Source organism: Neolamprologus multifasciatus, chromosome 3, assembly GCF_963576455.1.
Source record: "Neolamprologus multifasciatus chromosome 3, fNeoMul1.2, whole genome shotgun sequence".
NCBI lineage: Eukaryota > Metazoa > Chordata > Actinopteri > Cichliformes > Cichlidae > Neolamprologus > Neolamprologus multifasciatus.
This window is the reverse complement of record NC_140441.1, coordinates 18,510,447-18,519,661: the sequence shown is the minus strand read 5'-3', so window position 1 is coordinate 18,519,661 and position 9,215 is coordinate 18,510,447. Positions and strand designations below refer to the sequence as shown.

The 9,215-nt window shown below is 52.6% G+C and overlaps 3 protein-coding genes across 3 annotated transcripts in view; all 3 read right to left on the bottom strand.

Annotated features, from left to right (window-relative positions):
• LOC146521848 (uncharacterized) overlaps positions 1 to 2,939 on the bottom strand; it is an 8,422-nt gene extending 5,483 nt beyond the window's left edge. Inside the window, exon 1 of the mRNA XM_085147459.1 lies at positions 2,829 to 2,939. Coding sequence (XP_085003585.1) covers positions 2,829 to 2,939 — 111 coding nt within the window. The remainder of the gene's footprint in view (positions 1 to 2,828) is intronic.
• LOC146521847 (uncharacterized) overlaps positions 1 to 4,127 on the bottom strand; it is a 69,540-nt gene extending 65,413 nt beyond the window's left edge. Inside the window, exon 1 of the mRNA XM_085154110.1 lies at positions 4,043 to 4,127. The gene's annotated coding sequence lies outside the window, so the exon portion shown is untranslated. The remainder of the gene's footprint in view (positions 1 to 4,042) is intronic.
• LOC146521839 (uncharacterized) overlaps positions 1 to 9,215 on the bottom strand; it is a 121,997-nt gene that overhangs the window by 8,151 nt on the left and 104,631 nt on the right. The window lies entirely within an intron of this gene.

The window sequence follows — 9,215 nt, the reverse complement described above, 5'->3', positions numbered from 1 at the left end:
GTAGTGGTTGTTGGTGCGGCTGTCGTGGTTGTTGGAGCTGCAGTCGTGGTTGTTGGTGCGGCCGTCGTGGTTGTTGGAGCTGCAGTCGTGGTTGTTGGAGCTGCAGTCGTGGTTGTTGGTGCGGCCGTTGTGGTTGTTGGAGCTGCAGGCGTGGTTGTTGGAGCTGCAGTCGTGGTTGTTGGTGCTGCCGTTGTGGTTGTTGGTACTGCTGATGTGGTGGTTGGAGCTGCAGTAGTGGTTGTTGGTGCGGCTGTTGTGGTTGTTGGAGCTGCGGCCGTGGTTGTTGGTGCGACTGTTGTGGTTGTTGGAGCTGCAGTCGTGGTTGTTGGTGCGGCTGTTGTGGTTGTTGGTGCGGCTGTCGTGGTTGTTGGAGCTGCAGTCGTGGTTGTTGGTGCGACTGTTGTGGTGGTTGGAGCTGCAGTCGTGGTTGTTGGAGCTGCAGTCGTGGTTGTTGGTGCGGTCGTTGTGGTTGTTGGAGCTGCAGTCGTGGTTGTTGGAGCTGCAGTCGTGGTTGTTGGTGCGGCTGTTGTGGTTGTTGGAGCTGCAGTCGTGGTTGTTGGAGCTGCAGTCGTGGTTGTTGGTGCGGTCGTTGTGGTTGTTGGAGCTGCAGTCGTGGTTGTTGGTGCGGCTGTTGTGATTGTTGGAGCTGCAGTCGTGGTTGTTGGTGCGGCTGTTGTGGTTGTTGGAGCTGCAGTCGTGGTTGTTGGAGCTGCAGTCGTGGTTGTTGGTGCGGCTGTCGTGGTTGTTGGAGCTGCAGTCGTGGTTGTTGGAGCTGCAGTCGTGGTTGTTGGTGCGGCTGTCGTGGTTGTTGGAGCTGCAGTCGTGGTTGTTGGAGCTGAAGTAGTGGTTGTTGGAGCTGCAGTCGTGGTTGTTGGTGCGGCTGTTGTGGTTGTTGGAGCTGCAGTCGTGGTTGTTGGAGCTGCAGTCGTGGTTGTTGGTGCGGCTGTTGTGGTTGTTGGAGCTGCAGTCGTGGTTGTTGGTGCGGTCGTTGTGGTTGTTGGAGCTGCAGTCGTGGTTGTTGGTGCGGCTGTTGTGATTGTTGGAGCTGCAGTCGTGGTTGTTGGTGCGGCTGTTGTGGTTGTTGGAGCTGCAGTCGTGGTTGTTGGAGCTGCAGTCGTGGTTGTTGGTGCGGCTGTTGTGGTGGTTGTTGGAGCTGCAGTCGTGGTTGTTGGAGCTGCAGTCGTTGTTGTTGGTGCGCCTGTGGTGGTTGTTGGAGCTGCAGTCGTGGTTGTTGGAGCTGCAGTCGTGCTTGTTGGTGAGGCTGTTGTGGTTGTTGGTGCAATGGTTGTTGATGTTGGAGCAGGTGTAGTGGTTGTTGGAGCTGCAGTCGTGGTTGTTGGAGCGGGTGTTGTGGTTGTTGGAGCTGCAGTCGTGGTTGTTTGAGCTGCAGTCGTGGTTGTTGGAGCGGGTGTTGTGGTTGTTGGAGCTTCAGTTGTGGTTGTTGGTGCGGTTGATGTGGTTGTTGGAGCTGCAGTCGTGGTTGTTTGTGCAGCTGTTGTGGTTGTTGGTGCGGTGGTTGTTGATGTTGGAGCAGTAGTTGTGGTTTTTGGTGCGACTGTTGTGGTTGTTGGAGCTGCAGTCGTAGTTGTTGGAGCTGCGGCCGTGGTTGTTGGTGCGACTGTCGTGGTTGTTGGATCTGCAGTCGTGGTTGTTGGTGTGGCTGTTGTGGTTGTTGGAGCTGCAGTCGTAGTTGTTGGAGCTGCAGTCGTGGTTGTTGGTGCGGCTGTTGTGGTTGTTGGAGCTGCAGTTGTGGTTGTTGGAGCTGCAGTCGTGGTTGTTGGTGCGGCTGTTGTGGTGGTTGTTGGAGCTGCAGTCGTGGTTGTTGGAGCTGCAGTCGTTGTTGTTGGTGCGCCTGTGGTGGTTGTTGGAGCTGCAGTCGTGGTTGTTGGAGCTGCAGTCGTGCTTGTTGGTGAGGCTGTTGTGGTTGTTGTTGCTGCTGTTGTGGTTGTTGGAGCTGCAGTCGTGGTTGTTGGTGCGGATGTTGTGGTTGTTGGTGCAATGGTTGTTGATGTTGGAGCAGGTGTAGTGGTTGTTGGAGCAGGTGTAGTGGTTGTTGGAGCTGCAGTCGTGGTTGTTGGAGCGGGTGTTGTGGTTGTTGGAGCTGCAGTCGTGGTTGTTTGAGCTGCAGTCGTGGTTGTTGGAGCGGGTGTCGTGGTTGTTGGAGCTGCAGTCGTGGTTGTTGGTGCGGCTGTTGTGATTGTTGGAGCTGCAGTCGTGGTTGTTGGTGCGGCTGTTGTGGTTGTTGGAGCTGCAGTCGTGGTTGTTGGAGCTGCAGTCGTGGTTGTTGGTGCGGCTGTTGTGGTTGTTGGAGCTGCAGTCGTGGTTGTTGGAGCTGCAGTCGTGGTTGTTGGTGCGGCTGTCGTGGTTGTTGGAGCTGCAGTCGTGGTTGTTGGAGCTGAAGTAGTGGTTGTTGGAGCTGCAGTCGTGGTTGTTGGAGCTGCAGTCGTGGTTGTTGGTGCGGCTGTCGTGGTTGTTGGAGCTGCAGTCGTGGTTGTTGGTGCGGCTGTTGTGGTTGTTGGAGCTGCAGTCGTGGTTGTTGGTGCGGCTGTCGTGGTTGTTGGTGCGACTGTTGTGGTTGTTGGAGCTGCAGTCGTGGTTGTTGGTGCGCCTGTTGTGGTTGTTGGAGCTGCAGTCGTGGTTGTTGGAGCTGCAGTCGTGGTTGTTGGTGCGGCTCTTGTGGTTGTTGGAGCTGCAGTCGTGGTTGTTGGAGCTGCAGTTGTGGTTGTTGTTGCGGCTGTTGTGGTTGTTGGAGCTGCAGTCGTAGTTGTTGCATCTGTTGTTGTAAGAGTTGGGGCTGTAGTTGTAGTAGTTGGATAAGTTTCACTGACAATGATGGAGGCTGTGTCAATGTCAAAACCTGTCACAATTGAGGCTTGACTGATCAAAACATTGCTAATATCGATGTCATCTGGGACCGGTGACTCAAATTGAAGCTCCATTGTGTTGATGACTGATCCTGGACTTTAAATGAAACAAAAATTATAGTTTTTGAATATTTAGGGCTTTAGGTCAGTGCTCTTAACATCAAATGTCAAAATAATGAAATTACCTGAAGTTGACAACGGCCAAGTAGCGAAACACAGATGGAAATGCATCTTTGTAAGCAGGTGTAATCTGCAGTCACAAAGCGATTTTCTTAAAACAATGTTTATCTGTTTGTATAAGTGACAAATTGTGCAGCAAAATATCTAAAAAGGAGACAGATTAAAAGAGCAAATCTAAGAACTTTCCCTCTATAGTGAGTAGTTTTGATGGTGTAGTCCAAAAACAGGACTTGCGATATGAATTTTTTTTCCTCGTGATGCCTCATGACTTAACCTGTCTTTTAAGATCAGCAATATCATTTCTTTTTTTCCTTTTTTTAAATGAGCCAGTTGAGAAACAAATTTTTTGGAGCCCTATGCCAAGACGCTCAATTCAGTTGTGTTTAATGTAAATATTAAGTCTCTTGCTGATGGTGAGAGTCATTGTTACAGTGAGGCAAAGGAAAATCAAATAGGCATATGTAAAACAACAATATTCTATCAATTTTTTAATCAAAGATTGTGCGGCTACTTGCAGACGCCTTCCTGACTGCTCCGCTAAGACTATGCACCTTTTTAGTTGTTTGCTTATTTTTTGCTCTGGTTTACATCACAAAATCCTCTAGTTTTATAGTCTACGACAGCAGATCACTTGTAAACATTGGTGACAAGGTTGCACATTTAATCTTGGACACTTTTAAACCCGACCCATCCTGGCCGCCTGAGATACTACGCGGCTTTTCTTTGCAAGCTCCTTTGACTAGGATGACCTGGATGACTGAGAACCTTCACAGACATACCACCAGTAAAAAGAGACTCCAGACAAAAAAGCTCAAAAACACTCGATGTATAAATCTTAGAGAAAAAAAAAACTGGAAGCAAAGGTTATGTAGTTGACTTGTTTTTGGTTATTTTAAAAAGTATTTTGTGTTTTAATGGGTATTCCTAAGAATTAACCTTGATATTGCTTTCCACAGAGTAGGCAAGCAGCGTTGCATTAGACAAAAGTGAAAAATTACCTGTTTCTTGATTGATGCAGATCGGTTTGTAAAAGCTTCAGACGACGAATATGACAGGTCACTTGTATAAATGCTTTCTATGGATCGGAAAACAACATATCTAATCGTTGTGGTTGGTGCAGGTGTTGTGGTTGTTGGAGCGGGTGTTGTGGTTGTTGTTGCTGTTGTTGTGGTTGTTGGAGCTGCAGACGTGGTTGTTGGTGCAGCTGTAGTGGTTGTTGGAGCTGCAGTCGTGGTTGTTGGTGCAGCTGTTGTGGTTGTTGGAGCTGCAGTCGTGGTTGTTGGTGCGGCTGTTGTCGTCGTTGGAGCTGCAGCCGTGGTTGTTGGAGCTGCCGTCGTGGTTGTTGTTGTGGCTGTTGTGGTGGTTGGAGCTGCAGTCGTGGTTGTTGGAGCTGCAGTCGTGGTTGTTGGTGCGGCTGTCGTGGTTGTTGGAGTTGCAGTCGTAGTTGTTGGTGCGGCTGTCGTGGTTGTTGTTGCGGCTGTTGTAGTTGTTGGAGCTGCAGTTGTGGTTGTTGGTGTGCTTGTCGTGGTTGTTGGAGCTGCAGTCGTGGTTGTTGGTGCTGCAGTCGTGGTTGTTGGTGTGGTGGTTATTGATGTTGGAGCAGTAGTTGTGGTTTTTGGTGCGACTGTTGTGGTTGTTGGAGCTGCAGTCGTAGTTGTTGGAGCTGCGGCCGTGGTTGTTGGTGCGACTGTCGTGGTTGTTGGAGCTGCAGTCGTGGTTGTTGGAGCTGCAGTCGTGGTTGTTGGTGCGGCTGTTGTGGTTGTTGGAGCTGCAGTTGTGGTTGTTGGAGCTGCAGTCGTGGTTGTTGGTGCGGCTGTTGTGGTGGTTGTTGGAGCTGCAGTCGTGGTTGTTGGAGCTGCAGTCGTTGTTGTTGGTGCACCTGTGGTGGTTGTTGGAGCTGCAGTCGTGGTTGTTGGAGCTGCAGTCGTGCTTGTTGGTGAGGCTGTTGTGGTTGTTGTTGCTGCTGTTGTGGTTGTTGGAGCTGCAGTCGTGGTTGTTGGTGCGGATGTTGTGGTTGTTGGTGCAATGGTTGTTGATGTTGGAGCAGGTGTAGTGGTTGTTGGAGCTGCAGTCGTGGTTGTTGGAGCGGGTGTTGTGGTTGTTGGAGCTGCAGTCGTGGTTGTTTGAGCTGCAGTCGTGGTTGTTGGAGCGGGTGTTGTGGTTGTTGGAGCTTCAGTTGTGGTTGTTGGTGCGGTTGATGTGGTTGTTGGAGCTGAAGTCGTGGTTGTTTGTGCAGCTGTTGTGGTTGTTGGTGCGGTGGTTGTTGATGTTGGAGCAGTAGTTGTGGTTTTTGGTGCGACTGTTGTGGTTGTTGGAGCTGCAGTCGTAGTTGTTGGAGCTGCGGCCGTGGTTGTTGGTGCGACTGTCGTGGTTGTTGGATCTGCAGTCGTGGTTGTTGGTGTGGCTGTTGTGGTTGTTGGAGCTGCAGTCGTAGTTGTTGGAGCTGCAGTCGTGGTTGTTGGTGCGGCTGTTGTGGTTGTTGGAGCTGCAGTTGTGGTTGTTGGAGCTGCAGTCGTGGTTGTTGGTGCGGCTGTTGTGGTGGTTGTTGGAGCTGCAGTCGTGGTTGTTGGAGCTGCAGTCGTTGTTGTTGGTGCGCCTGTGGTGGTTGTTGGAGCTGCAGTCGTGGTTGTTGGAGCTGCAGTCGTGCTTGTTGGTGAGGCTGTTGTGGTTGTTGTTGCTGCTGTTGTGGTTGTTGGAGCTGCAGTCGTGGTTGTTGGTGCGGATGTTGTGGTTGTTGGTGCAATGGTTGTTGATGTTGGAGCAGGTGTAGTGGTTGTTGGAGCAGGTGTAGTGGTTGTTGGAGCTGCAGTCGTGGTTGTTGGAGCGGGTGTTGTGGTTGTTGGAGCTGCAGTCGTGGTTGTTTGAGCTGCAGTCGTGGTTGTTGGAGCGGGTGTCGTGGTTGTTGGAGCTTCAGTTGTGGTTGTTGGTGCGGTTGATGTGGTTGTTGGAGCTGCAGTCGTGGTTGTTGGAGCTGCAGTCGTGGTTGTTTGTGCAGCTGTTGTGGTTGTTGGAGCTTCAGTTGTGGTTGTTGGTGCGGTTGATGTGGTTGTTGGAGCTGCAGTCGTGGTTGTTTGTGCAGCTGTTGTGGTTGTTGGTGCGGTGGTTGTTGATGTTGGAGCAGTAGTTGTGGTTTTTGGTGCGACTGTTGTGGTTGTTGGAGCTGCAGTCGTAGTTGTTGGAGCTGTGGCCGTGGTTGTTGGTGCGACTGTCGTGGTTGTTGGATCTGCAGTCGTGGTTGTTGGTGTGGCTGTTGTGGTTGTTGGAGCTGCAGTCGTAGTTGTTGGAGCTGCAGTCGTGGTTGTTGGTGCGGCTGTTGTGGTTGTTGGAGCTGCAGTTGTGGTTGTTGGAGCTGCAGTCGTGGTTGTTGGTGCGGCTGTTGTGGTGGTTGTTGGAGCTGCAGTCGTGGTTGTTGGAGCTGCAGTCGTTGTTTTTGGTGCGCCTGTGGTGGTTGTTGGAGCTGCAGTCGTGGTTGTTGGAGCTGCAGTCGTGCTTGTTGGTGAGGCTGTTGTGGTTGTTGTTGCTGCTGTTGTGGTTGTTGGAGCTGCAGTCGTGGTTGTTGGTGCGGATGTTGTGGTTGTTGGAGCTGCAGTCGTGGTTGTTGGTGCGGCTGTCGTGGTTGTTGGAGCTGCAGTCGTGGTTGTTTGTGCGGCTGTTGTGGTTGTTGGTGCGGCCGTTGTGGTTGTTGGAGCTGCAGTCGTGGTTGTTGGAGCTGCAGTCGTGGTTGTTGGTGCGGCTGTTGTGGTCGTTGGAGCTGCAGTCGTGGTTGTTGGTGCAGCTGTTGTGATTGTTGGAGCTGCAGTCGTGGTTGTTGATGCGGCTGTTGTGGTTGTTGGAGCTGCAGTCGTGGTTGTTGGAGCTGCAGTTGTGGTTGTTGGTACTGCTGATGTGGTGGTTGGAGCTGCAGTAGTGGTTGTTGGTGCGGCTGTTGTGGTTGTTGGAGCTGCGGCCGTGGTTGTTGGTGCGACTGTTGTGGTTGTTGGAGCTGCAGTCGTGGTTGTTGGTGCGGCTGTTGTGGTTGTTGGTGCGGCTGTCGTGGTTGTTGGAGCTGCAGTCGTGGTTGTTGGTGCGACTGTTGTGGTTGTTGGAGCTGAAGTCGTGGTTGTTGGAGCTGCAGTCGTGGTTGTTGGTGCGGTCGTTGTGGTTGTTGGAGCTGCAGTCGTGGTTGTTGGTGCGGCTGTTGTGGTTGTTGGAGCTGCAGTCGTGGTTGTTGGAGCTGCAGTCGTGGTTGTTGGTGCGGTCGTTGTGGTTGTTGGAGCTGCAGTCGTGGTTGTTGGTGCGGCTGTTGTGATTGTTGGAGCTGCAGTCGTGGTTGTTGGAGCTGCAGTCGTGGTTGTTGGTGCGGTCGTTGTGGTTGTTGGAGCTGCAGTCGTGGTTGTTGGTGCGGCTGTTGTGATTGTTGGAGCTGCAGTCGTGGTTGTTGGTGCGGCTGTTGTGGTTGTTGGAGCTGCAGTCGTGGTTGTTGGAGCTGCAGTCGTGGTTGTTGGTGCGGCTGTTGTGGTTGTTGGAGCTGCAGTCGTGGTTGTTGGAGCTGCAGTCGTGGTTGTTGGTGCGGCTGTCGTGGTTGTTGGAGCTGCAGTCGTGGTTGTTGGAGCTGAAGTAGTGGTTGTTGGAGCTGCAGTCGTGGTTGTTGGAGCTGCAGTCGTGGTTGTTGGTGCGGCTGTTGTGGTCGTTGGAGCTGCAGTCGTGGTTGTTGGTGCAGCTGTTGTGATTGTTGGAGCTGCAGTCGTGGTTGTTGATGCGGCTGTTGTGGTTGTTGGAGTTGCAGTCGTGGTTGTTGGAGCTGCAGTCGTGGTTGTTGGTGCGGCCGTTGTGGTTGTTGGAGCTGCAGTCGTGGTTGTTGGAGCTGCAGTCGTGGTTGTTGGTGCTGCCGTTGTGGTTGTTGGTTCTGCTGATGTGGTGGTTGGAGCTGCAGTAGTGGTTGTTGGTGCGGCTGTTGTGGTTGTTGGAGCTGCGGCCGTGGTTGTTGGTGCGACTGTTGTGGTTGTTGGAGCTGCAGTCGTGGTTGTTGGTGCGGCTGTTGTGGTTGTTGGTGCGGCTGTCGTGGTTGTTGGAGCTGCAGTCGTGGTTGTTGGTGCGGCTGTTGTGGTTGTTGGAGCTGCAGTCGTGGTTGTTGGAGCTGCAGTCGTGGTTGTTGGTGCGGCTGTTGTGGTTGTTGGAGCTGCAGTCGTGGTTGTTGGAGCTGCAGTCGTGGTTGTTGGTGCGGTTGTTGTGGTTGTTGGAGCTGCAGTCGTGGTTGTTGGTGCGGCTGTTGTGGTTGTTGGAGCTGCAGTCGTGGTTGTTGGTGCGGCTGTTGTGGTTGTTGGAGCTGCAGTCGTGGTTGTTGGAGCTGCAGTCGTGGTTGTTGGTGCGGCTGTTGTGGTTGTTGGAGCTGCAGTCGTGGTTGTTGGAGCTGCAGTCGTGGTTGTTGGTGCGGCTGTCGTGGTTGTTGGAGCTGCAGTCGTGGTTGTTGGAGCTGAAGTAGTGGTTGTTGGAGCTGCAGTCGTGGTTGTTGGAGCTGCAGTCGTGGTTGTTGGTGCGGCTGTTGTGGTCGTTGGAGCTGCAGTCGTGGTTGTTGGTGCAGCTGTTGTGGTTGTTGGAGCTGCAGTCGTGGTTGTTGATGCGGCTGTTGTGGTTGTTGGAGCTGCAGTCGTGGTTGTTGGAGCTGCAGTCGTGGTTGTTGGTGCGGCTGTTGTGGTTGTTGGAGCTTCAGTCGTGGTTGTTGGAGCTGAAGTAGTGGTTGTTGGAGCTGCAGTCGTGGTTGTTGGAGCTGCAGTCGTGGTTGTTGGTGCGGCTGTCGTGGTTGTTGGAGCTGCAGTCGTGGTTGTTGGTGCGGCTGTTGTGGTTGTTGGAGCTGCAGTCGTGGTTGTTGGTGCGGCTGTCGTGGTTGTTGGTGCGGCTGTTGTGGTTGTTGGAGCTGCAGTCGTGGTTGTTGGTGCGCCTGTTGTGGTTGTTGGAGCTGCAGTCGTGGTTGTTGGAGCTGCAGTCGTGGTTGTTGATGCGGCTCTTGTGGTTGTTGGAGCTGCAGTCGTGGTTGTTGGAGCTGCAGTTGTGGTTGTTGTTGCGGCTGTTGTGGTTGTTGGAGCTGCAGTCATAGTTGTTGCATCTGTTGTTGTAAGAGTTGGGGCTGTAGTTGTAGTAGTTGGATAAGTTTCACTGACAATGATGGAGGCTGTGTCAATGTCAAAACCTGTC